Source organism: Piliocolobus tephrosceles, chromosome 1 (assembly GCF_002776525.5).
Source record: "Piliocolobus tephrosceles isolate RC106 chromosome 1, ASM277652v3, whole genome shotgun sequence".
Taxonomy (NCBI): domain Eukaryota; kingdom Metazoa; phylum Chordata; class Mammalia; order Primates; family Cercopithecidae; genus Piliocolobus; species Piliocolobus tephrosceles.
Genome location: NC_045434.1, coordinates 154789293 through 154816658, shown reverse-complemented (window position 1 = coordinate 154816658; position 27366 = coordinate 154789293). Strand labels below are relative to the sequence as shown.

General features: G+C 43.7%; 1 protein-coding gene and 1 long non-coding RNA gene across 12 annotated transcripts in view; one reads left to right on the top strand and one right to left on the bottom strand.

Annotated features, from left to right (window-relative positions):
* Positions 1 to 22741, top strand: part of IL12RB2 (interleukin 12 receptor subunit beta 2) — a 92637-nt gene extending 69896 nt beyond the window's left edge. For 7 of the 11 annotated variants that reach the window (XM_023209829.2, XM_023209812.2, XM_023209827.2 and 4 more), the window contains 4 exons: positions 6354 to 6491; positions 12927 to 13017; positions 16376 to 16475; positions 21958 to 22741. In XM_023209829.2, coding sequence (XP_023065597.1) covers positions 6354 to 6491; positions 12927 to 13017; positions 16376 to 16475; positions 21958 to 22500 — 872 coding nt within the window. In that variant the 3' untranslated portion in view covers positions 22501 to 22741. Of the gene's footprint in view, positions 1 to 6353; positions 6492 to 12926; positions 13018 to 16375; positions 16476 to 20346; positions 20433 to 21957 lie in introns of those variants that run through there. The other 4 variants (XM_023209833.1, XR_002731213.1, XR_002731215.1 and 1 more) reach the window with 4 other exon arrangements.
* An 807-nt stretch (positions 22742 to 23548) lies between these two features.
* Positions 23549 to 26605, bottom strand: LOC111541198. The gene is made up of 3 exons (XR_002731216.3): positions 26024 to 26605; positions 24973 to 25057; positions 23549 to 24432 (listed from the first exon to the last, which is right to left on the bottom strand). It is a non-coding gene; the product is annotated as an uncharacterized LOC111541198 (long non-coding RNA).
* Between the last annotated feature and the right edge of the window lie 761 nt (positions 26606 to 27366).

Below are 27366 nucleotides of genomic sequence, written 5' to 3'. Positions count from 1 at the left end.
AGTCTCCCTATGTTGTCCAGGCTGGTCTACCAACTCCTGGGCTCAAGTGATTTGCCTACCTCGGCCTCCCAAAGTGCTGGGATTACAGGTGTGGGACACAGCGCCCTGCCAATCCTGTATAGGCTTTGAGGTTCACAAGAAATGCATTTGGAGAACTTTTAAATCCCAACATTTGCAATTACTATTATAGCATATTATTTTCTTCTTAAAATGGATAAAATATGATGCAGTTTAAGTAACACTTTATGGCCCAAAATTATTCTATAAGTATAAAACTAAAGCAATTAAAATAAACTCTAGCTAGAGTGTTGTCTCAAATGATGTCATGGATCACTCATTCAGGTATAGTTCCAAGTCACTTGCCACACTTGATGTTCCAATCTTTGATTTATTCGGAGTTTTTGTTTTTCTCGACTTGACCTTCTCTTTATTTTGTAAGAAGCTAGCTTTCAGGAATATTTATCATAAAGAAGGAACATTTGTATTTCTTTATGAGAGTTAGTAGGTCCAAGAAGAATGCAACAAAGCCACCCTGAGATGCAGCTGCCAGAGAGCTGCCTGCAGGGGTGATTTTCACCTGGGAAGCTTGAGGAGTTGTTCTTCTCTCTCTCTCTTTTTTTTTTTTTTTTTTTTGAGACAGAGTCTCGCTCTGCCGCCTAGGCTGGAGTGCAGTGGCCGGATCTCAGCTCACTGCAAGCTCCGCCTCCTAGGTTTACGCCATTCTCCTGCCTCAGCCTCCCGAGTAGCTGGGACTACAGGCGCCCGCCAAATCACCCGGCTAGTTTTTTGTATTTTTTTAGTAGAGACGGGGTTTCACCGCGTTAGCCAGGATGGTCTCGATCTCCTGACCTTGTGATCCGCCCGTCTCGGCCTCCCAAAGTGCTGGGATTACAGGCTTGAGCCACCGCGCCCGGCCTGTTCTTCTCTCTTGACTTTAAGAGGTCCACAGTGTGACTTTAAAAGCTGGTTAATTTTTATTATATAAATAATACTAAAACATAAAAATAACTCAGAAAGACATAAAAAGAAAATTCATCTTCCCTTCACACTTAGGCTGTTAACAGTCCCTTGTGTATTCCTCCAGAAAAAAACAATTGATGCATATACAAGAAAATAGTTGAGATCTTTTTCAATATTCTGATCTACACCTTGCTTTTACCTCTCAAAAATACATGCTAGAGACCCTTCTACATCCGTCTATGTGAACTTACATCATTCTTTTTTATCAGCTCTGTAGTGTGCCATCATAAGGGCTTACAGTCATTTGTTGAATGAATCCGCCATTGATAAACAGAACATATCACTGATCAGAATTTCTTCCCCCCGGACTTGTCCCAGAGTAAGTCCGTTCTGAGATGCAGCGCAAGAGGTAAGGAATCAATTTATCTCTTCTGGAGGCATCTGGAATTCCTCATGTGAAATTTGCCCCCCAAAGAAATTTCATTTTGGCAGAGTTTAAACTGAGATACCCGTTTGCAACCACGAAGATCAACATGGTCTGTTGATTCTTTTATTATTATTATTATTATTTTTGATACAGAGTCTTGCTCTGTTGCCTAGGCTAGAGTGCAATGGCATGATCTCAGCTCACTGCAACCTCTACCTCCCGGGTTCAAGTGATTCTCCTGCCTCAGCCTCCTGAGTAGCTGGGATTACAGATATGCACCACCATGCCCTGCTAATTTTTGTATTTTTAGTAGAGGAGGGGTTTCACCATGTTGGCCAGGCTGGTCTTGAACGCCTAACCTCTGGTGATCCACCTGCCTTGGCCTCCCACAGTGCTGAGATTACAGGCGTAAGCCACCGAGCCCAACCTCTTTTTTTTTTTTTTTTTTTTTAACAGTAAAACAGTATTTTTTACTTTAATAGTAAAAGTCTCTTGAGTCTGTTAATTCTTAACACTTCTCTTGTGGATGTTGAAGAAAATGCCTTCCTTATTTTGTCATAAATCTGATGACTCTAAAGCCTGCATAAGGGTATTTAAAAATAAGCTAAAAGGAGAGGGAGAGTGCAGATTCACAGTCCTATTTTACACTAGTTTAGGTTAAATTTCCATTTAATTCAGTATCTGTTGATGGATAAGACCTATTCCCTATCTTCAACAAGCTCACAGTCTATAAGGGAGATAGAAAAGTACACAGAAGAAGGCTGGGCATGGTGGCTCACGCCTGTAATCACAGCACTTTGGGAGGCCCAGGTGGGCAGATCGTTTGAGCCCAATAGGTCAAGACCAGCCTGGGCAACAGGGTGAAACCCCGTCTCTACCAAAATTACAAAAAATTAGCCAGGCATGATGGTGTGCACCTGCAGTCCCAGCTACTCGGGAGGCTGAGGTGTGAGGATCGCTGAGCCCAAGCGGCAGAGGTTGCAGTAAGCTGAAATCGCATCACTGCATTCCAGCCTGGGCGACAGAGCTGGACTCTGTCTCAAAGAGTGAAAAAAAAAAGGAAAAGTACACAAAAGGGATATAACTGTCATAATCAAGGACTGACAACTACCTATTGCATTTGGCAACCAGAAATCATTGGTGAATTCACAAGGGCACTTTCTAGAGAGTGGTAGGAGGTAGTAGGTTAAGGAGGAGGGAGAAGGGAGAAAGGCTTCACCCTTTCTCCTAGGAGGGAGAAAGGCAAAGCAGGAAGGTGTTCTGCTTTGATGGCCCCATCTTACTGGTGTTTCAGCACCATTGACCAGGCAGCAGTATTAATGGCACATGTGGAGCACAGTAAGGGCAAAAAATGAAGGACCTGCCTTGGCAGAGGAGGTAAGGTGTAGAGCCGGGGGACGGGGGAGGCCCAGGTATCTGGATTGTAGTGAGTTATATGGGTGGCTCTGTGCACAGCCACTTCTTTGGAAGCTTGTCCATATTGCCATGTGCACCAGTAGAGCCATGGCCAGCACATTTTTCTACTGGAGAACACATTGTACTTTGCTACTACCTAGTAGTCTTTGCCAACAGTCTCTAAGCATCTTAAGGGAAGAAGCCATGGCAATTTGCTCAGCATTATCTCCTCATGCCTAGAATATAGCCAGACACATGGTAGGTGCTTCATAAAAATAAACAGCTGAATACCACTCTACCCTTTGTTAAATCCAATGTAGATCGTTAGACAAAAACTTGTTTCCAGTAGCAGTGCAGCTGTTTTGTCTAGTACCACTTGACCTTCCTATCTATAGCCTTTCCAATGACTGGCAACTATCACATCTTCCTACACTGGTGCCTTTATCATTGAACCACCCTGAGTGTAAGTTTTCAGACCGCCAAGGATTGAATGGCCTCTTTTATCTCTGCCAGAGATCACAGCCCAGAGGGAGCAGGACCAGTATTTCCTGCTTGACATCTTAACTTCTTTCTCCTATTATACAACTCAGCCTATTTTGCCAACCAAACTGCTGACACCGTCATCCTCCTCACTGCCTCTTCCCATGGAGCTTCTATTTTTGTTCTTCTAATATGTGTGCATATGTGTGTATGTGTGTGGATAAACTTTATTGGCCCAGCAACCTATACAAATCCCTTCCCTTCTGTTCCAGTGTCTCATTTCACTCCCAGAGTTAAGGATGCCCTCACACAGTTGAACAGTTGATTCCCTGACGCTTGCTGATGTTTTACTACAGCAGGAGGAACAGAAGGTCTCTCTAAAATTAATTTTTTAATCCCCTACTTCAGGACGAGAGAAAGGGCTTTTTGAGCTCATTCATATAGCTTAAGTCTATGCAAGCAATTTCACCAGGCTAGAGGAGACTTGAGAATTTTCCACAAGGACTTTTCTCAACAGGATGTAACATATATAAATTCTCTGATAGTCATGGTGAATAAATTATCTGCATGGGCTTCAACCCCTTTGGGTGGAGTAGAGATAATATTATAGGACTTCATCTTGCTGATTACCCATAGTAAGCAGGGATTGGATAATGGAAGGGGTCTCTTTTCCCCATTAGATAGTGGACTTTTTGAGGCAGATTCTATGCTTTTGTATTGTCAGTGCCTTGTCCAGTGTAGGCACTCATATTTATGACTGTTGAAATAAATTCAGCATGCAAGACATCTCTGACTTGCCCTGGAGTTTGTGAGCCAGTATGTGTTGAGGTTGCGAGGTTGCAGTGAGCCGAGATTGTGCCATTGCACTCCAGCCTGGGTGACAGAGCGAGACTCCATCTTAAAAAAGAAAAAAAAAAAACTATTAAAATTTGTCTCAGTTTTTTTTTTTTTTTTTTTTTTTTTTAGCTGACACAGGCTACTTCTACCAAAGTGCTGGCCTTGACTCTGCCATCCTCCCCAGCTTTTGAAAAGTCACTCCAAAATCCACACCCAGGCTGGGCGCGGTGGCTCACGCTTGTAATCCCAGCACTTTGGGAGGCCGAGACGGGCGGATCACGAGGCCAGGAGATCGAGACCATCCTGACTAACGCAGTGAAACCCTGTCTCTACTAAAAATACAAAATTTAGCCGGGCGTGGTGGCGGGTGCCTGTAGTCCCAGCTACACGGGAGGCTGAGGCAGGAGAATGGCGTGAACCCAGGAGGCGGAGCTTGCAGTGAGTGGAGATCGCGCCACCGCACTCCAGCCTGGGTGACACAGCGAGACTCCGTCTCAAAAAAAAAAAAAAAAAAAAAAAAATCCACACCCAACAGGCCACTGGAGAAGATTGTCTGTTTACTAAAGGGTACCCACACTCATGTTTCTTAGATTAAAAAAACAACATCAGTGCTTATTTACTCGATGTGTTTACTGAAAACACAAAATCTTCCCTACAGAGAAAACTGCAGGGGTGTTGAGAACATAAGGCACTGGTAATCTAGGTTTACAGTTGCCAAATAAATCTAATCTAAGTATCGTTGCTCTAGTTTTTAATGATTTTATGTCATACTGAAGAAGATCCTCATATTATACCCTATAAGCTCAGGACCCAGAGCCTACAAATGGAAAAGTGCAAAATCAAAGTTTAAAAGTGTTAAGTGAGGCCAGGTGCTGTGGCTCATGCCTGTAATTCCAGCACTTTGGGAGGCTGAGGTGGGCAGATCACGAGGTCAGGAGTTTGAGACCAGCCTGATCAGCATGGTGAAACCCCATCTGTACTAAAAATACAAAACTTAGCCAGGCATGGTGGCACATGCCTATAATCCCAGTTACTCAGGAGGCCGAGGCTGAAGAATTGCTTGAACCCAGGAGGTAGAGGTTGCAGTGAGCCATGACGTGTCACTGTACTCTAACCTGGGTGACAGAGCAAGACTCTGTCTCAAAAAAAAATGTTAAGTGAATGTCTGTTTCATTAATTGTTAAACTTATATAGGCCAGGTGTGGGGGCTCACGCCTGTAATCCCAGCACTTTGGGAGGCTGAGGTGGGCAGATCACTTGAGGCCAGGATTTTAAGATCAGCCTGGCCAACATGGTGAAACCCCATCTCTACTAAAAATACAAAAATTAGCCAGGCATGGTGGCACACACCTGTAGTCCCAATTACTCGGGAGGCTGAGGCAGGAGAATTGCTTGAACATAGGAAGCAGAGGTTACAGTGAGCCGAGATCATGCCACTGCACTCTAGCCTGGGCGACAGAGCAAGACTCCATCTCAAAAAAATACAAAATACAAAATTTCATAACTGGCCGGACGCAGTGGCTCACACTTGTAATCCAGCATTTTGGGAGGCTGAGGCAGGCAGATTACTTGAGGCCAGGAGTTTGAGACCAGCCAGGCCAACATGGTGAAACCCCATCACTACTAAAAATACAAAAATTAGCTGGATATGGTGGCACACACTTGTTGTCCCAGCTACTTGGGAAGCTGAGAATTGCTTGAACCCAGGAGTCGGAGGTTGCAGTGAGCTGAGATCGCGTCACTGCTCTCCAGCCTGGCAACAGAGAGTGACCCTGTCTCAAAAAAAAAAAAAAAAAGATTCCACAGCCTTGAAAACAATTTGTACATTTAACGTTTCACCTCCAGAACTCCCAAATAAGCCTGATAAATACTAGAAATATTATCATCATTGGAAATAAAGGGAGTTAACTATAGCTGAATATTTTCAAAAGCAAAACAACAAAAATTTATTCAAAAGATTTTACCACAAAACACAAAAAAGATAAAAGAAAATTAGAAAATAAAGTAAAAATAAAAGATTTTAGTACAAAAAAAAAAATTTGTTTGATATGCTGTGGAGTGAGATATCCATAAATGACAATGTCTAGGGCCTACTAAGGTATTAAGTACTGAGGAATTTGGACTATTTTAAAATAGCAAAATGCTTTTTCCTTCCAAATTAAATGAAGCATTAAAGAGTAAAAATGAGTAGAAGCCTACATTAAAAGCCATATCCTTTAATACGTGCCTTTCTTCATCTTTATCTTCCTTTCAGAAATTCCCTATAGAGTCTCCCAAAATTCACATCCAATAAACAGCCTGCAGCCCCGAGTGACATATGTCCTGTGGATGACAGCTTTGACAGCTGCTGGCGAAAGTTCCCAAGGAAATGAGAGGGAATTTTGTCTGCAAGGTGAGAGGCAATGTTAAGGATAATGAGTCTACCCTGGATTCTTGCACAGGCATGCATTTCTATTACAATTGGTATAGACATAACCAGATTTTCTTTAATTCACTAATAACTTTCTTGCTGTCACTTTACACTTGTTGTTTCTCCTAAATAGAATGTTTTATCACTCTACTATCTTCTTGGAGACAGTTTCTACTCATGTTTCAAAATTCATCAGAAATGCTTCCTCCTTCAGGAAGCCTTCCCAAAATGCTCCTTACATAATGCACTTACATTTAATTCCTACTCAAAACTCCGAATCCAGTAGGCAAGGACTGATATCTGTTTACCTCTGTCTTCAAGGCCTAGCATGGTGCCCAGCACACAGGACTTGCTTACTAAGTATCTGTTCTATGAATGATGAGAATTACATCAACAATAATAATAGCAGCTATTGCATATACAACAGTCATTCTGTTGAGCACTTTGCATACTACATTAATTTGCTAGGGCTGCTGCAACGAATCACCACAAACTGGGTGGCCTAATCAACAGAAATCTATTGTCTCACAGTTCTAGAGTCTAGAAGTCCAAGATCAAGGTGTCAGCAGGGTTGGTTCCTTCGGAGGGCTATGAGAGAGAATCTTTTCCAGGCCTCTCTCCTCTTTTCCAGTAATTTGCAGGCAGTCATTAATATTACTTGGCTTGTAGGTCTCTGCTTTCATCTGGCATTCTCCATGTGTCCAAATTGTCTCCTTCTTATAAGGACACCAGTCATATTGGATTAGGGGCCCACTCTACTCCAGTATGACCTCATCTTAACTAATCATGTATGCAATGATCCTAATTTCAAATGAGGTCACATTCTCAGGCTGGGGGTTTAGGACTTCAACATATAAATTTGAGGATCACACAGTTCAACCTATAACACATACTTTTGCTAATATTCCCTTACCAAAATTACATGGTTATACCTACTTCATCCTACCAGACACTCAATATGAAATGAATTTTTAAAAATGAAGGATTATCATGCCTTTTTTAAAGTGAGGGGACTAAGGTACAAAAAGATTACCCAAGGTCATGGAAGTGGTCAGTGGCAGAACTACAAATCAAACTCAGATTTGAGTTGCTTAAATTAAGTTAAATTTGAGTCTGATGAGTAAGTGACCCAGCTAGCATGGACTTCCCTCCACCAGCTAAGTTACATTGTTCTCTCTAGCAATGCTCATTTGCATCTGCTCTAAGCATCTTGTTTTGTGACATGAAGCATCAAGTTGATCATTCAAGAGACTTTCTTGTTCTATGCCAGGAAACTCTCCACTGGGAAATTGACAAGACTTCTTCTCATATCCTGAGCACTCCCATGAAAGTTAACTTGCAGCCGGGCACGGTGACTCGTGCCTGTAATCCCAGCACTTTGGGAGGCCGAGGCGGGCGGATCACAAGGTCAGGAGATCCAGACCATCCTGGCTAACACAGTGAAACCCCATCTCTACGAAAAAAAATACAAAAAAATTAGCTGGGCGTGGTGGCGGGTGCCTGTAGTCCCAGCTACTTGGGAGGCAGGAGAATGGCATGAACCCAGCAGGCGGAGCTTGCAGTGAGCCGAGATGGCGCCACTGCACTCCAGCTTGGGCGACAGAGTGAGACTATGTCTCAAAAAAAAAAAAAAAAAAAAAGGACAAAAGAAAGTTAACTTGCTCGATTAATGTAGATTAAGGACTCAGACAAAAATTAGCTGGGAGTGGTGGTGCACTCCTGTAATCCCAGCTATTCGGGAGGCTGAGGCAAGAGAATCACTTGAACCCAGGAGGCAGAGGTTGCAGGGAGCTGAGATTGCACCACTGCACTCCAGCCTGGGTGACAGAGCAAGACTCTGTCTCAAAAATAAAATAATAATAAAAAGGACTCAGCATCTTGCTACTGGTTTTACTCCAAACTTGCTCCATCTGCCCAGAAAGGAAAGCAGATGCTGAAGAAACGTGAGATTTGACCAAGTGTCATGGCTCCCCCTAGCACTTTGGGAGGCCAAGGTGGGAGGATTGATTGAACACAGGAGTTCCATACCAGCCTGGGCAACATAACAAGACCCATCTCAATTAAAAAAGAAAGGAAGGCCAGATCCTCCTGATTGTATGGGGTAGAAAAAAGGCTGCCTCCATTAACTTCCCTATTCAGCCCTGTTGACACTTCTCATGGGCCCTAACAGGTCTCTGGCCTCTAGCTCCTCCTGTTCACTCTCCCTCCCAGCCTGTTTTTCATTCAATCAGAAGAGGAGTCTTTCTGCAAGACTCCAGATGCTGGCATTACTTCTCTTGTTATAACTCATCAGTGGTTCCCCAAGGGCCCCTTCCAGCTAGAACTCAAACTCCATACTTGCCAGGTTCACATGGTCCTGTTTACCCATCTAGTTTGATCCTTTGCCACACACTTCAGCATTCATTATGGAGCAAGACCAGACTTCCTGTAGTCGCCTGAAAGTACTGGCTGTTCCCTCCTTCCATGACTTTGCACAGTTTTTTTTTTTTTTTTTTTTTTTTTTCTGGTCTGGTCTTCCTTTGTTAGCTTATCCATTTAGCTGACTCCTATTCATCCTCCAACTCTACATTTTTTATTTTTTTGAGACAGTGTCTCACTCTATTGTCCAGGTTGGAGTATAGTGGCATGATCATAGCTCACTGCAGCCTCGAAATCCTGGGCTCAAGTGATTCTCATGCCTCAGCCTCACAAGTAGTTGAGACTGTGGGCTTCTGCCACCATGCCCAGCTAATCAACTCTAAACTTTTGACATTGTGCCTTTTGCAAAACCTTCCTCTGCTACTTGTGAATCAGTTTTCCATGTTGTTCTCTGCTATACCTCTCTGGACATTGCATACACGCCTGTTTTCATACATATCCCATGTGAATTAGTCCATTCTCACACTGCTATAAGGACATACCTGAGACTGGATAATTTATAGAGAAAAGCAGTTTAATTCACAGTTCCACAGGGCTGGGGAAGCCTCAGGAAACTTATAATCATGCCAGAAGGGAAAGCAAACATGTCCTTCTTCACAAGGTGCCAGGAGAGAGAATAATGAGAGCCAAGTGGGGGAAAGCCCCTTAGAAAACTGTCAGATTCTTGTCAGAACTCACTCACTATCACGAGAACAGCATGGAGATAACTGCCCCCATGATTTCTGCCCCCTCCCAAAAAGTCCCTCCCACCACACGTGGGGATCATGGGAACTACAGTTCAAGATAAGATTTGGGTGGGGACACAGCCAAACCATATCATTCCACCCCTGACCCCATCCAAATCTCATTTCCTCACATTTCAAAACACAATCACGCTTTTCCAACAGTCCCCTGAAGTCTTAGGTCATTCCAGTAATAGTCCAAAAGTCCAAGTCCAAAGTCTCATCTGAGACAAAGCAAGTCTCTTCCACCTATGAGCCTATAAAATAAAAAACAAGCTAGTTACTTCCTAGCTATAAAGGGGGTACAGGCATTGGGAAAATACACCCCTTCCAAATGGGAGAAATTGGCCAAAACAAAGGGGCTACAGGGCCCCATGCAAGTCCAAAAGCCAATAGGGCAATCATTAAATCTTAAAGCTCCAAAATGATCTCCTGCCCAGACCCACTTATGCCTAGTGTTCCATTATTGGAATGCTAAGCATGTGGGAGTTATTTATATCCTACTGCTCAAGGTCATCACCAAGGTCAGATTTTTCACTCATGCAATAATTCAAAAAATGGCAATTTCAGGCATAAATAGGTTAACCCCGTGTCTCACATCAGGTTATGCTGATGCAAGAGGTGGGCTCCCACAGCCTTGGGCAGCTCTGCCACTATGGCTTTGCAGAGTACAGCCCCCTTCCAACTGCGTTCATGGCTGGCATTGAGTGTCTGCAGCTTTTCCAGGTGTATGGTGCAAGCTGTCAGTGGATCTACCATTCTAGGGTCTGGAGGACAGTGGCCCTCTTTTCACAGCTCCACTAGGCAGTGCCCAGTGGGGACTCTGTGTAGGGGCTTGCACCCCACATTTCTCTTCCACAATGCCGTAGCAGAGGTTCTCCATGAGGGCTCTGCCCCTGCAGCAAACTTCTGCCTGGGCATCCAGGCACTTCCATACATCCTGTGAAATCTAGGCAAAGTTCTCCAAACCTGAATTCTTGACCTCCACGCACCCACAGGCCCAACACCATATGGAAGCTGCCAAGACCTGGGGCTTGCACCCTATGAAGCAACAGCCTGAGCTGTATGTTGACCCCTTTTAGCCACAGCTGGAGTGGCTGGGAAGCAGAGCACCAAGTCCCAAGGCTGCACACAGAAGTGGGGGCCCTGGACCCAGCCCTGAAAACCATTTTTCCCTCCTAGGCCTCCAGGCCTGTGATGGGAGGGGCTGTCATGAAGGTTCCTAACATGGTCAGAAGACATTTTCCTCATTGTCTTGGTAATTAACATTTGGCTCCTCATTACCTATGCAAATTTCTGCTGCCAGCTTGACTTTCTCCTCAGAAAATAGGGTTTTCTTTTCTATTGCATCATCAGGCTGCAAATTTTTCAAACTTTTATGTTCTGCTTCCTCTTGAATGTTTTGCTGCTTAGAAATTTCTTCTGCCAGATATCCTAGATCATCTCTCTCAAGTTCAAAGTTCCAAAGATCTCTGGGGCAGGTACAAAATGCCACCAGTCTGTTTGCATAGCAAGAATAGCCTTTACTCCAGTTCCCAACAAGTTCCTCATCTCCATCTGAGACCACCTCAGCCTCAATTTCATTGTTCATATCACTACGAGCATTTTGGTCAAAGCCATTCAACAAGTCTCTAGGAAGTTCCAAACTTTCCCACATCTTCCTATCTTCTGAGCCCTCCAAGTCTCTAGGAAATTCCAAACTTTCCCACGTTTTCCTGTCTTCTTTGGAGCCCTCCAAACTGTTCCAACCTCTGCCTTCATTCATTTCCAAAGCTGCTTCCACATCCTCAGGTATCTTTACAGCAGTGCCCCACTCTCTATGGTACCAATTTACTTACTATATTAGTCTGTTCTCATGCTGCTATAAGGACATACCTGAGTCTGGGTAATTTATAAAGGAAAGAGGTTTAATTGACTCATAATTCAGCATGACTAAGGAGGCCTCAGGAAACTTACATCATGGTTGAAAGGAAAGCAAACACATCCTTCTTCATAAGGCAGCAGGAGAGAGAAGAATGAGAGCAAAGCAGGGGTAAAGCCCCTTATGAAACCATCAGATTCTTGCAAGAACTCCCTCATAGCATGAGAACAGTAGCATGGGGTAACTGCCCCCATGATTCAATTACCTCCCAGTGGGTCCCTCCCACCACATGTGGGGATGATGGGAATTACAATTCAAGATGAGATTTGGGTGGGCACACAGCCAAACCATATCACCATGGCATCATGGCTTATTGTTTACATGTTCACACATCTGTATCCTATACTATATTCATGACTTCTTTAGACAGCAGAGCCATGTCCTATTTATCTTTGTATCCCAGCACCTAACAAAGCCTGTTACATGGTTACTACTCAGCAAGTGCTGGATAAATTAATGGACAATTCCAATAAGTAGTAAAATGCCGTAGTTCTTTTCATAGGAAGGAATAGGCACAATTTCAAATATTTCAAAAATTTCACAATCACCCTAGCTAGATAAAGGCTTATGCCATACTTTGCTAAAATTAATAGCTACTGTTTCTTGAGGACCTCCTATATTCAGACACACTGCCATGTGCTTTAAATATACCATCTCTGATCTTCATAACAACCAGCAAGGTACATGTCACCATTCACATTTTATAGATCAAGAAACTGAAGTCCAGGCCAGGCATGGTGGCTCACGCCTGTATTCCCAGCACTTTGGGAGGCTGAGGTGGGCAGATCATGAGGTCAGGAGTTCAAGACCAGCCTGGCCAATATGGTGAAACCCCGTCTCTACTAAAAATACAAAAATTATCCGGGGGTGGTGGCATGCGCCTGTAGTTCCGGCTACTTGGGAGGCTGAGACAGGAGAATCACTTGAACCCGGGAGGCAGAGGTTGCAGTGAGCCAAGATTGCACCATTGCACTCCAGCATGGGAGACACAGTGAGACTCTATCTCAAAAAAAAAAAAGAAACTGAAGTCCACAGATTACACATCTGCTAGCAGCATAGCCAGGACTAAGACAGGGCTCCCAATTCACAACTGTGCTTTGCATTCCATGCCTCCTTTCTTTCTGCCCCTGTGAGTGGGAGGAGCCCTGTAGGGCCAGAGCTCCTCTTAGAACCATAGAATTGGTCCCCTTAGGGTCCCATTTCCCACACTGCATAGACAAAAATGAATTTACCTTGTTCCTGAGCACAGCTGTCCAGGAGCTGTGGGTAAGGCCCAGAGGGCTCATATACCAATCAAGATTTTGAAATGTTCATTGACGATAACTCACTCAGTCACAGGATTTCCTAACTTTTCAGGAAAAGCCAATTGGATGGCATTTGTGGCACCAAGCATTTGCATTGCTATCATCATGGTGGGCATTTTCTCAACGCATTACTTCCAGCAAAAGTGAGTTGGTTACACCTACCAATTGGGTAAATGAGGCTTTTAAAAAAATGATAATAGCTGTTGCTGCCATGGGTCAGGGAAATGGACACTCTCACACATTCCTAGTGAGAGACTAAACTTATTTCACCACTTTGGGTGACAGTATGTGTCAAATCCTTAAAAATATACCTTTTGATTTAATAATCTCTAACTGGAAATGTATCTCATATATATGTATGTATATACTTTTTTTTTTCAAAAAAATTTTTTTGAGACAGAGTTTCACTCTTGTCACCCAGGCTGAAGTCCTGTGGTGTGATTTCGGCTCACTGCAACCTCCGCCTCCCAGGTTCAAGCAATTGTCCTGCCTCAGCCTCCCGAGTAGCTGGGATTACAGGTACCCACTACCACACCCAGCTAATTTTTGTATTTTTTATTAGAGACAGGGTTTCATCATGTTGGCCAGGCTGTTCCCGAACTCCTGACCTCAAGTGATCCACCTGCCTCAGCCTCCCAAAGTACTGGGATTACAGGCATGAGCCACTGTGCCAAGCCTATTCTATTATAGATGTCTGCAGATATTTAGTGGAAAATATGTTCACTGAAATAATTTTCAGAAAAGAAAAATATTTGAGACAACCTAAATGCCCAATGATAAGGGATTGGTTAACTAAATCCTGATATATCTTGTACTATAACATATTATGTACCCATGAAAGATGATGTAGAAATTAAATGGCATGGCGGCCGGGCGCAGTGGCTCACGCCTGTAATCCCGGCACTTTGGGAGGCCAAGGCAGGTGGATCACAAGGTCAGGAGATCGAGACCATCCTGGCCAACACGGTGAAACCCTGGCTCTACTAAAAATACAAAAATTAGCTGGGTGTGGTGGCACGTGCCTGTAGTCCCAGCTGAGACTCGGGAGGCTAAGGCAGGAGAATCACTTGAACCTGGGAAGCAGAGATTGCAGTGAACCGAGATCGCGCCACTGCACTCCACCCTGGCAACAGAGCAAGACTGTCTCTAAAAAAAAAAAGAAATTAAATGGTATGAACAATATTTACCATGTTCCATTTAAAAGGCAGCCTGCCAAACAATATGTACTTTCATTTCTTAAAAATAGTGCATACACACAGATGCAAATGTAAGATATATCAGTTAGCATTAAATTTGGTTATATATAACATAAAAGTCAAAATAACATGACTGAGGCTGGGTGCAGTGGCTCATGCCTGTAATCTCAGCACTTCAAGAGGCTGAGGCGGTCAGATCACCTCAGGTCAGGAGTTCGAGACCAGTCTGGACAACATGGTGAAACTCTCTCTACTGAAAATAAAAAAATTAGCCAGCTCTGGTGGTGCACAACTGTAGTCCCTGGTATTCAGGAGGCTGAGGCATGAGAATCGCTTGAACCTGGGAGGCAGAGGTGGTAGTAAGTTAAGATTGTGCCACTGCACTCCAGCCTAAAACAGCAATAACAACAACCAAAAAAAAAAAAACAAAAACAAAAAACACTGTGGTCTTTCCTTTGAGGTAGAGCTGCAAGAAAAGAAAACAAAACTATGGTCCTTTAGCCGAGTGCATTGTTGTCCTAATAAACCTGGGTCCTCTTCCTAAGAAGGAAGGGAAAATGAATATTGGGTGGCAATTACTCTCTGCCTCAAGGATATAAACCACAATATTTTTGTTTTGTTTTGTTTTCAGACAGAGTCTTGCTCTGTCGCCCAGGCTGGAGTGCAGTGGTATGATCTTGGCTCACTGCAGCCTCTGCTTCCTGGGTTCAAGAGATTCTCCTGCCTCAGCCTCCCGAGTAGCTGGGACTACAGGTGCCCACCACCATGCCCAGCTAATTTTTGTATTTTTGGTAGAGACAGGGTTTCGCCATGTTGGCCAGGCTGGTCTCAAACTCCTGAACTTGTGATCCACCCACCTCAACCTCCCAAAGTTCTGGGATTACAGGTGTGAGCCACTGTGCCCAGCCTAAACCACAATATTAATGGTGTTTATATATGGGGATAAAATTGTAGGTGATTTTAGTTTTTCTTGTTTAACTATATTTTCTAGAATTTCCTTAGTAAACATGTATTATTCTTCAAAGAAAATATTTTTAATGAGTTGGTTTTTCAATACAAAGTTTTCTTCAAATGCTGTGTAAAGTTAGAGAAAAGGTCAAAATAAAACTAACTCAAAGTAATTCTACCAGCCATTGAACTTGTCTAACAGGCTGTACATTTATTGAAGATCTAATGTGTGATAGATACTTCAAAGCAAAGCTCTCTTTGGGTAGACTTTGAAAAAGTTTAATTCAAAAGGAGTCAACTAGGATCACATGCATCCTCTTCATGGAAATTGTGAAGATCAGTTACAGTGCAGGCTAAACTGCCTTAAAAAAAAAAAAAAAAAAAAAAAAAAAAGGACCAAAGTACAGTGGCTTAAATAATACTTTATTTAACTTCCATATAATGGCCCTGAGGTAAGGGATCCAGATTGGTGGGCAGCTGTGCTCCATAGTTATTTGGGGACACAGTTTTCTTCCATCTTTTTGGCATACCATCCCTTGGGCATTGTCCTCATCTGCATGATCTCTATGAGATTACAGACATTTCTGCTCATATTTCTCTGAAGAAAACCTAGTCACATGGCCACATCTCTTACTTCAAAAGGTCAGACAAATTGTAAAGCATACTTTAAAAAAAAAAATCAAAGTTTATCAAAGTCAAATCTTTAAAAATGTTTCATATTGTTCATGAACTTAAAAAAAAAAAGCAAGTCACATACATTTATAAGAAATTTTTTAGGATTTTTCCTTCTACATCATAAAAGATCTATATTTCCTCTTATTGCCAAATACAACCACTGTTAATAGATATTTCAGATATTTCCCTATAATACTTTTTTCTTGGCATTTTTAACATGGTTATGTTCAAGCTATTTATACCATTTTGAATCCTGTCTTTTTTCCAACTGTTTGCATAATTTACCTGTCATTATAAACTCTTTGTAAATATTGTAATTAGCTAAATAGTGAGGGTAGAGAACATGTCATCTTCAATGCTCGGCAGGTAGCATTGTGCTGGTCACATATTAGGGGTTCAATGAATATTTGTTGAATGAATGCATAGCTGGATAGTGAAAGATTGCTAAATATTAGGTTGATCAAAAGTTCCATGGTTTATTTAGCAAACCCCAAGTGACTGTGTTGTAATTTCACAGAAAACTACTGTAGCCTTGGATGATAAATCATCTTTGTCTTTCAGTGTTTATATTTTATTTGCATACAAAAGCAGCCCTTACACTGAAGTTACTGCACTGAGAACCTGTGCTTCCATGCCACTGTGTGCACACCTAAGAAAATGTCACTGTTTTCTTTATCTATAGGTTATTTGTTCTCCTAGAGGCCCTCAGACCTCAGTGGTGTAGCAGAGAAATTCCAGATCCAGCAAATAGCACTTGCGCTAAGAAATATCCCATTGCAGAGGTAAGGTATAATTCCTCTGTGGTCAGTCAGTGGGGTTCTAGTGATCACCACATCTAAGTTTTCCACTGTAGTGATGAAGAAGCCTGGGTGCTGAGATCCTATGGTTGAGCTTAAGTTATTCATGCTAAGCTACCACTGAGTCATCACTCTCATTTTTCTTCCTGAACTTAAGAGAAACCATGCACAGGAATCTTATGAAGTTTATGATCATAAGACTAAAACCCCCTAGCTTTTTATTCCTCAGTATGCCTCACATTCCCCTTCTCACCAAACTGCTCTCTGGTTCTCACCTAACTTATTTCAAAAGAAGAAAGCTTTTTTTTTTTTTTTTTTTTTTTTGGCCATTTGTTGAGTACTAGCCTGAGCATTGAGTCATCCGAAATTCAAGAGAATTGAAGATTTTGATTTTTCCTGTCTAAGTATGGAAAAGATAAATAGAACCTATACTATTTTGGTTTGGGTAAGAAGCCAGAACATCATTCCATTGTGCAAAGAAAAGGTTTTAAAGGAGAGGTTGATCAGCTGGCAGATGAGAGAGGGGAGAGTAAAGGGAGAGAAGGGAACTGCTGCAGCCTAGGAAAAGAGGTGAGAAAGCTCACAGTGGGCAAGATGGGCCATCCCTGGTGGAGGGTCTGGAAGTTAAAAGCATCTGAATATGAAGACTACATTTAAGGGGAGAAATAGGAGAGAGAAGTGGCAGGCCAATATTCCTCCCATCGCCTGGGGCTTTGACAGCTCCAGGCTTCCTTTCCAAGACTTTACAACACTTCTCGGGCAAGATGCTTCTCTCCAACTACCAAGTATGTTCTGTCATCCATACCCTTCCTCAGGCCAGAAGCCAGTGGTCCATAGTCCCAGCCTCCACTCAAAAAAAAAAAAAAAAAGAGTGGATCCCAGCCACAGCTTCCTCAGGAATTTAAGTCACTACAGTTTAGTGCCTTTGAAATCAAGCCCGGAGGCCACCCCTGCCTCTGCCACTTACTATGTGTGTGACTCTTGGCAACTTGCCCAGCTATCTGAGCCCAAGTTTCAGTCTCCATAAAACAATATCATTCTTACTTACCACCGTGAGGATTCAATAAGATGCCATGTAAAGCACATGGGTCACATAAGACAAAGATCATTCACTTTCTTTCCAAGAAGACCCATAATTTAAGTCTCTTCTGAGGGATTTCATCCCTATTAAGTTATAATAGCAAAAATAGTGATAGTAACAGCAGTTTGTGTGTGTGTATATACACAAACTACTGTTTTATATATATACACAAACTGCTGTTATCACTATTTTATATATATAATGTACAGGTTATATATTTATATATTTTATATATTCTGTCATATAATTATATAATAATATTATACATTCATTATTATAATTTAGATATATTACCTTATATGTACCAGGCACTTTTGAAAACATTTTCATATGTTAACATTTAACCCATAAACATCTTTATGAGGTCGTACGATTTTTTTTTTTTTTTGAGACGGGGTCTTGCTCTGTTGCCCAGAGCAACAGAGTGCAGGGGCGCAATCTCGGCTCACTGCAAGCTCCACCTTCCAGGTTCACGCCATTCTCCTGCCTCAGCTTCCTAAGTAGCTGGGACTACAGGTGCCCGTCACCACACCTGGCTAATTTTTTTTTTGTATTTTTAGTAGAGATGGGGTTTCACCATGTTAGCCAGGATGGTCTCGATCTCCTGACCTCGTGATCCACTCGCCTCGGCCTCCCAAAGTGCTGGGATTATAGGCATGAGCCACATGCCTGGCATGAGGTTGTATGATTATTATCTTCATTTTCCACATGAGGAAACTGAGGCACAGAGGACTAAGTAACTTGCCCAATGTTAGTCAGCGAGTAAATGGTGGATCCTGGACTCATATCCAAGCAGGATGTGCTGCTCATCATTGCATTATACATTTTAAAGGATCTTTAAACACGGGATGAGGAGAGTGTTTCTAGCAGTCTACACCTCTAAGCTGAAGAGATTTATTAGAGAAAGTAAGACAGAAGGAAGGTGATAGAAATTGGTATACATATGCCCAAAGTTGTGTAGCATAAGCGTGTTCATTGCAGCATTATCAATAGAAGTGAAAACTTGGGCAGAATGTAAAGGTGCACCGGGGGCAAATTAAACATTTTGGGTACATCTGTACAATAGGGTATTAGGCAAATACTTAAAAAATGAGATAGATCTATATGTGCCTAAAGATCTCCAAGATACTTAAAAGTAAAAAGAGCAATATTTATCACAATTGTCTAAAGTGTGTTCATTTATATAAAAATGAGGGCGATTTTACATACACTCATACATCTGCAGCATGGGCACAGGATATTTCTGGAAGCCCACTATGATACATATGAAACAGAGAATGGTGGTTGCCTCCAGGGAGAGGGTGGAGAGTATGAGAGCCACTTAATTTTCATTACATAGTCCCTTTGAACTTTTAGATTTTTTTTTTTTTTTTTTTTTTGACACAGAGTCTTGCTCTATTGCCCAGGGTGAAATGAAATGGTATGATCTTGGCTCAGTGCAACCTACGCTTCCCAGGTCCAAGTGATTCTCCTGCCTCAGCCTCCCAAGTAGCTGGGATTACAGGCACCTGCCACCACGCCCAGCTAATTTTTGTATTTTTAGTAGAGATGAGGTTTCACCATGTTGGCCAGGCTGGTCTTGAACTCCTGACTTCAAGTGATTCACCCGCCTCCGTCTCCCAAAGTGTTGGGATTATAGGCATGAGCCACCACACCTGGCCTAGAATGTCTTAACACTATGTGCATATAATTTTTTTGCAAAAATAACCAGTGAATTAGAAAATTTTTTAAATTAAGCAGCTTGAATATGGCCTCCAGGATGAAGGCCTTGAGATGGCCTTAGAACCCCATGTGGCTTGACCCTTGAAGGAGGTGGACTGTTTTTAGAAAGCAAACTGCTCTCCGGGTGCTAGGCAGAGGCAGACAACAGAAACACAATAGTGTGTCCTCCCCTTCTAGCAAATGTGCTTTGAGCTCTCAGGCCTTCCCTCCCCTACTGCCTACTGTTTCTTAAGATGCGGCTACAAAACCATGTGCCCTAAAGCTCTGAAGGAAAAGGCCAAATCATAAAGGGGATTGCTGGAGTGTTATCCAACTTGTAAAAGCTTAAAATAGTGTCCATGAGGTTCCTGAACTGATAGTGGTTTAAGAGGCCTGCCCCTAAGGACTTGGCAGCCAGAGGGCCCGCTTTGTAAAAGCCGTGAGAAGCGGCCTCTCAGTGCTGCTGTTGCTCTCCTGACAGCAGAGCAAACACCTCACCTTGTGAAAACGACAAGCCATTTCCGCACAGGGTGTAATCTCTCCCACATCTGTGGCAGCAGCACTTTGGCAGCTCAGCTTCCCAGAGCTGCCAGCTGTGTTCCGAGCCAGACCAACGTGCCAGGGCCAGTTTGGGTAGTGATCAGAAAAGAGCAGCCTCCCTAAAGTGAAACACATACACACATCCTCTAGCTTGGCAGGGCCCTTTGTGGAAATCTGTTCTGAGACAGTGCCATTGTTCACTTTCCTGACACTTGCCATGTCCAAGGCAAGGGAGGGGATGTCAGAAGAAGATCCAAACCAAACCCCTCTTGCACAACTTGTCATTGGACAAATCAGAGAACTGAGGCCCTAGAGAGGCCTCAGTAGACCACTGTAGACTGGTTTTCCCCAGGCTACGGTGTCAGAGTTGGGACTAGTCCCCAGGGTGTGCCTTGTCCCACGGCTATTTTTTGTCATCCTACTCCTCCTATAAGACATGGTCCCTGTGCACACATAGCTTACAGACATTTTAAAAAAGTGACAGCACAAAACATCACATGCCAAGAACTTAACGGTGGTTTCTTCATTGAATAGGCATCCAGGGGAAGGAACAGTCACCAGGGGCCTCATGGAAGGAGAAGGCACCAAGCAGGGGACAGTGGGAGGCACACACAAGCAAGGTGAAGGCTGGCGGTGGAAGCAAAAGTGTGTGGGGTGTGATTAGTGAGAGAAGGGCGTGATTAGTAAGACTGGGACAGTGGCTGAAAGAGCAGCTTCTGAAGAGAAAGGGAGGTGGAGGAAGGGCAGGAACCAATTGCCAGGCCAATGCTGGAATCTTGACTGTACATGGAAGCCAAGTCAGTAGAGGCTCTGGACCTCTGCTTGGGAAAGATCAGGCAGCCAGTGTGTAGGATTGTTTCTAGGAAGCAAAGAGACCCCAATTAAAGCCTCGTTTTTAAAAAGTGTTAATAAGAAAGTGCCAAGGACTTGGACTCAGGAATTGGCAGCAAGTTCGGAAAGTAAAGACATAGGACGTTGAAGAGCTGGTCACTGGCAGAACGCTAAGAGAAAACAAGTGAGATAATTAATTAATTTTAAAAAATATAAGCTAATTTTGTCTGTTACAAACACAATTAGCTAAAGGCAAAAAAAGATGAAAATTTCTTCTAAAAATGTTATTCCAAAGTTGTCTTTCTTAAAAGCAGATCTGACAAGGAATACTACCTTGCCTGAAACCTTTCAGTAGTTCTCTCAAGGAACAAACACTCTTGCGACACTTAAAAGGCCCTGTGTGATGTGACCGCCTCCTATTTCTGGAGTCTCGGGTTACCAGTCATAAGAAATAACTAGCAGGTTCCAAAATACACCAGTCCTCCTTGCCAGCACCTTCCTACCTGGAAAATACCACACGTCTCTCAGGACTCAGCTCTCGTGTCCTTTCATCACCTGTTTAGTGTGACCCTAAAGGCTTCATTGCCTCCTCCCCAAGACAGAAGCAGTCTCAGCCTTTCCTTTGCATATCCAGTGACCTCTGTCCTTGAGGAAAAGCAGATAGTACAGCTTGGTTCACATTAGAAATGGGGCTGGGCGTGGTGGCTCATGCCTGTAATCCCAGCACTTTGGGAGGCCGAGGTGGGCAGATCACTTGAGGTCAGGAGTTTGAGATCAGCCTGGCCAACATGGTGAAACCCTGTTGTCTCTACCAAAAATATACAATTAGCCAGGTGTGGTGGCACACACCTATAATCCCAGCCACTCGGGAGGCTGAGGCAAGAGAATTGCTTGAACCTGGGAGGTGGAGGTTACAGGGAGCCGAGATTAGGCCACTGAGCTCGAGCCTGGGTAACAGAAGGAGACTTGGTCTCAAAAAAGAAAAAAAAGAAGAAGACAGAAGGAAAGAGAGAGAAAGAAAGAAAAGAAAAGAAAGGAGAAAAGAAAAAAGAAAAGAAAAGACAGAGACAGGTTGAAGGTTGAGCAAGGTAGTGAATCACTCACTGGCTGGGGGTTGAGAGGAGTCTCCAGCTCCTGTCCCTCTGCCTCCCCAACAATGTTAACTATTTCTCTTACCTCGCAAACTCCAGTGCCCACCATGTTGCAGGGCTGAGGAGACAGTGCAGGTTGTGAGGCCTTTGGGAACCCTGGAGAAATAGGTTGTTAAGTTCGCTTCTACAGCAGTGTGAGCCTCTTCCTCCTCCTTTTGCTCAGGAGAAGACACAGCTGCCCTTGGACAGGCTCCTGATAGACTGGCCCATGCCTGAAGATCCTGAGCCCCTGGTCATCAGTGAAGTCCTTCATCAAGTGACCCCAGTTGTCAGACGTCCCGACTGCTCCAACTGGCCACAAAGGGGAAAAGGAACCCAAGGTCACCAGGCCTCTGAGAAAGACATGATGCACAGTGCCTCAAGCCCACCACCTCCAAGAGCTCTCCCAGCTGAGAGCAGACAACTGGTGGATCTGTACAAGGTGCTGGAAAGCAGGGGTTCCTACCCAAAGCCAGAAAACCCAGCCAGTCCCTGGACGGTGCTTCCAGCGGGCAACCTTCCCACCCACGATGGCTACTTACCCTCCAACATAGATGACCTCCCCTCACATGAGGTGCCTCTCACTGACTCTCTGGAAGAATTGGAGCCTCAGCACATCTCCCTTTCTGTTTTCCCCTCAAGTTCTCTTCACCCACTCACCTTCTCCTGTGGTGATAAGCTGACTCTGGATCAGTTAAAGATGAGGTGTGACTCCCTCATGCTCTGAGTGGTGAGGCTTGGAGCTTTAAAGTCTGCGTGCCCTCAACCAGCACAGCCTGTCCCAATTCCCCCAGCCCCTGCTCCTGCGGCTGTCATCTCTGGGTACTGCCATCAGTCTGGCTGCAGCTAGAGGACAGTCAAGCCAGCTCTGGGGGAGTCTTAGGAACTGGGAGTTGGTCTTCACCCAGATGCCTCATCTTGCCTTTCCCAGGGCCTTAAGATTACATCCTTCACTGTGTGGACCTAGAGACTCCAATGTGAATTCCTAGTAAATTTCTTGGTATGCTGGCCAGAAAGGGAAATGAGAAGGAGAGTAGAAACCACAGCTCTTAGTAGTGGCATACAGTCTAGAGGACCATTCATGCAATGACTATTTCTAAAGCACCCACTACACAGCAGGCTGTACACAACAGATCAGTACTGTCCAACAGAACTTCCTGAGATGATGGAAATGTTCTACCTCTGCACTCACTGTCCAATACATTAGACACTAGGCACATTGGCTGTTAATCACTTGGAATGTGTTTAGCTTGACTGAGGAATTAAATTTTGATTGTAAATTTAAATCACCACACATGGCTACTGGCTACTGTATTGGAGAGCACAGCTCTAGATGGTTCCTAGATTATTAAGAGCCTTCAAAACAAATCAACGTAGTTCTACAGATGAAGACATAAAAGACATTAGTAAACACCAATGTAAAAGGGCCCCCAAGGTGATCATGACTGGTCTTATTTGTAGAAGTCTAAGAATGTACCTTTTTCCAGCTGGGCGTGGTGGCTCACGCCTGTAATCCCAGCCGAGGCAGGCGGATCACAAGGTCAGGAGATCAAGACCATCCTGGTTAACATGGTGAAACCCTGTCTCTACTAAAAGTAAAAAAAAAAAAAAAAAAAATTAGGGCATGATGGCAGGTGCCTGTAGTCCCAGCTACTCGGGAGGCTGAGGCAGGAGAATGGCATGAACCCGGGAGGTGGGGCTTGCAGTGAGCCACTGCATTCCAGCCTGAGCAACAGAGCAAGACTCTTTCTTTTTTTTTTTTTTAAAAAAAAAAAAAAAAGTAACTTTTTCCTAGTTTTGCTGGTTTATTGTTTTATTTTGGCTTCATCCTCTTTCAGCAAATCAAGGGCATCTGGATGATGAAGACCTACTGTAAACTCACCATAGTACCATAGTACCTTGGGCAACCCAGCCTCCCCTCTGAATCTTGGGTGTCTTGTAAAGGGCTGGACCAAAGGCTCTCTGACCACTTGTTTCCTCTCTTTTTTGCTGCAGCAGGCCCTGCCTTCAGGGCCAGGGCTGTCTCAGGGTCTAAGACCCCAGACTCCAAGGTTGTCCTCAGAAGTTGTCTGTCCCCTGTTCCCAAAGGCACAGCTTTCATTCCCCGAGAAGATTTTGAGCTGGTCTTCTGCCAGCTCAAGTTGAGCCTGGAAGATAACTCTCTTTTCCACAGCATGGACTTGGAACATGATCCATGTTTTGCTCTTTAAAACTGTAGCCCCTGGCTTGCCACCCTCCCTGGCCCATTGCTGCCTCTGTCTCTTTACCATAGGCACTTTTGCCTAACTAGTGGAGAAAAGTCTCCGTCTAAACTGCTAATAGTGCTCTTCCCTAAAGAACAAGATAAAAGATCCAAAAAACTTTTTCTTAAATTCCTGTCAAGCCTGGGGTCTACCCCCTACCCCTTCCCACATGAACATTGGAACTGAGATGGTTTCTCCATCATCCTCTGGATTTTCATTTAACAAAGTACTTGTGGCAAATGTGTACTTCTTCCCTAATGTGCGGAACTAGAAACTTGTCCATACATACCCCAGTCCTGTAGAAATAACTGTTCTTGGGCTTTAGGTTTTCCAGATTTCCTTCAGAGCTCTAGAAATTGAGCGATGGACAGTTGCTCTGCTTCTTCGGGTTGAAACTCTTGATACGTCCTTGCTTCCTGCAATTCCAAACTTAACACCTATAGTTTTCTCAGGCTTTTTTGAAAAGTTCCTTCCTTTCTATTTCTATTCCACTCTATTTAGCTATTATTGTGCGGAACCCCCAGTGGTTCCTTTCCTCTCAGCATCACTGTAGCTTGCCTGCACCCAGGACATGCCCTTGACTGGCACAAACCGTGACAGATAAGGCCAACTCCTCAGAAGCGGAACAACCTATTATCCTTTGGCAATGGGAGCTAACTTCACTGTTTTCTTACAATACCCGGTCTTTCCTATCTTTGGTTTCTTTTTGATTACCTCTCATCCATCTCAGTCACTCTTCTCCTCCCCTTCCTTGTGTCTACAATACCCCATTTTACCAAGTCTCCCATTTAACCTCCCCACCCTTTTCTTTCCCTTAAAGTCTCATATGATACTGCAGTCCTCATTTGTCTTCCCAAAACAAAAAAAAATTTTTTTTTTTTTAAGGAATCCTTCCTTGACTCCTAAAGACTCCTAAGGATGCTGAGGCCTCCTCAGCATGATTTCCATATACTTACTTTCTCTGTTGGACTACAGACAACTTGAAAGCAGGAACTTTGGCAATGTTTCCCCAGCACCAGCATCATGCCTGGTCCATAGTAGCTAACAATAAAAAAGTAAGCATCAGAAACCCAAAAGTACCTGAGAAAGGTCTCAATTAATTTAAAAAGTTTTCATTTTGCCAAATAACACATGACACAGCCTCAGAAGGTCCGGAGGACATGTGCCCAAAGTGGTTAAGGCACAGCTTGGTTTTACACATTTTAGGGAGACATAAGACATCAATCAACATATATAAGATGTACATTGGTTGGGTCTGGAAAGGCAGGATAACTCAAAGTGGGGGCTTCTAGGTCATAGGTAAATAAGAGACAAAAGGTTGCATTCTTTTGGGGTTTTGATCAACCTTTTACTAAATACATAATTTACATGTGAGAAGGAGGTAGCTCAGGTGAACAGAGGGATGACTCTGAGTTCTGTCTATCTTTTGTCCCATGCCTGTGAAGATCAGCTATGGTGAAATTCAACAGAACTGTTTTAGAGTAAAGATCTTGAAGCCCTCGTAGGCAAATTGTGAGGAAAGTATGCAGTTTTTTGGGGGAGGAGGGGAATAAAATGGGAGGCAGTTTTGCCTGATGCAGTTCCCAGCTTGACTTTTCCCTTTGGCTTAGACTGATTTTCTTTTAGCAGCAGCATCACCTGCCACTGCTTTGTCTTATTCTTTCTATTCCAGAAGCCAGCTCATCTGTGCCCATTTCCTCCTTACTGGAACAATTGTTTGCATTCATTCATTTTCCTTCCCAAACCCCATTCTCTCCCATTTGGTGACAGCACCACTGTGATGCATGGAGGGGTGTTTCTGGTTTTAAAGACGTATTTGAGCATGTCTTTGGCAGCTCCGTCTGCCAGATAAGGTGTCCTCTTTCCATGAATGACAGAGGATGGGTAACTCTGTTCTGCCATTGCCCCAAGTGGTTTTCACAATCTGCTCTTCTCCCCGCTGCCCTCCACCACTAGTAAAAAGCCCAAACCAAGTTGCTGGGTTCACCAGGTCTAGGTGATACTCACCAACATACAGCCAGGCTTTCATTCTTCAGGAAAATTGTCAGTAATTTTGTGGTCTTATAATGATATATATTGGTTTCCATCCATGGCTGCTGGCTCATGATGTCAGAGGTGTTTGAACCACAGTGACTCCATCTTGAATAGAGGCTGGTTAAAATAAGGCTGAGACCTACTGGGCTGCATTCCCAGGAGATTAGGCATTCTTAGTCACAGGATGAGATAGGCTGGCACAAGGTAAAAGTCACAAAGGCCCTGCTGATAAAAGAGGTTGTGGTAAAGAAGCCAGACAAAACCCACCAAAACCAAGATGGTGACGAAAGTGACCTCTGGTCATCCTCACTGCTCATTATATGCTAATTATAATGCATTAGCATGCTAACAGACGCTCCCTCCACAACAGTTTACAAATGCCATGGCAACATCAGAAAGTTACCCTATAGGTTCTAAAAAGAGGAGAAACTCACAGCTCTGAGAATTGCCCTTTCCTAGAAAACTCATGAATAATTCACCTCTTGTTTAGCATATAATCAAGAAATAACTCAGGCCATGCATGGTGACTCACACATTTTGGGAGGCAGAGGTGGGTGGATCACCTGAGGTGTCAGGAGTTCCACACCAGCCTGGCTAACATGGTGAAACCCCATCACTACTAAAAATTCAAAATTAGCCAGGCATAGTGGCATGTGCCTGTAGACAGGAGACTTGCTTAGAACTGGGAGGCGGAGGTTGTAGTGAGCCGAGATTGCATCATTGCACTCCAGCCTGGTCAACAGAGTGAGACTCTGTTTCAAAACAACAACAACAAACTGTAAGTATACTCAATTGAGCAGCCCACGCCGCTGCTCCATGGAGTAGCCATTCTTTTATTCCTTTACTTTCTTAATAAACTTACTTTCACTTTACTTTATGGATTCACCTCAAATTCTTTCTTGCTCAAGATCCAAGAATCCCCTCTTGGTGTCTGGATGGGGACTCCTGTCCCATAACAGTAACTCCTGTAGCCCTCCGTAGTTTTTTGCTATGTTGGGTGTGTCGGGCCTCAGGGGCTGGCCTCTGACCTTCTCCTACCCTCCTTTCACTCTAACATTCCCCTGCCTTTCCAATTGTGGGCCTTAAGACCCTCCCATGAGACAGTCCCACCCATACTCTGGGAGAAGAAATGCTGATGTCATGAAGCTTCCATAAAAACCCAAGAGGGCCAGGCACGGTTGGCTCACACCTGTAATCCCAACACTTTGGAAGGCCGAGGTAGGTGGATGACTCCAGGCCAGGAGTTCGAGACCAGCCTGGCTAATATGGCGAAAATCCCATTTCCACTAAAAATACAAAAATTAACCAAGCATGGT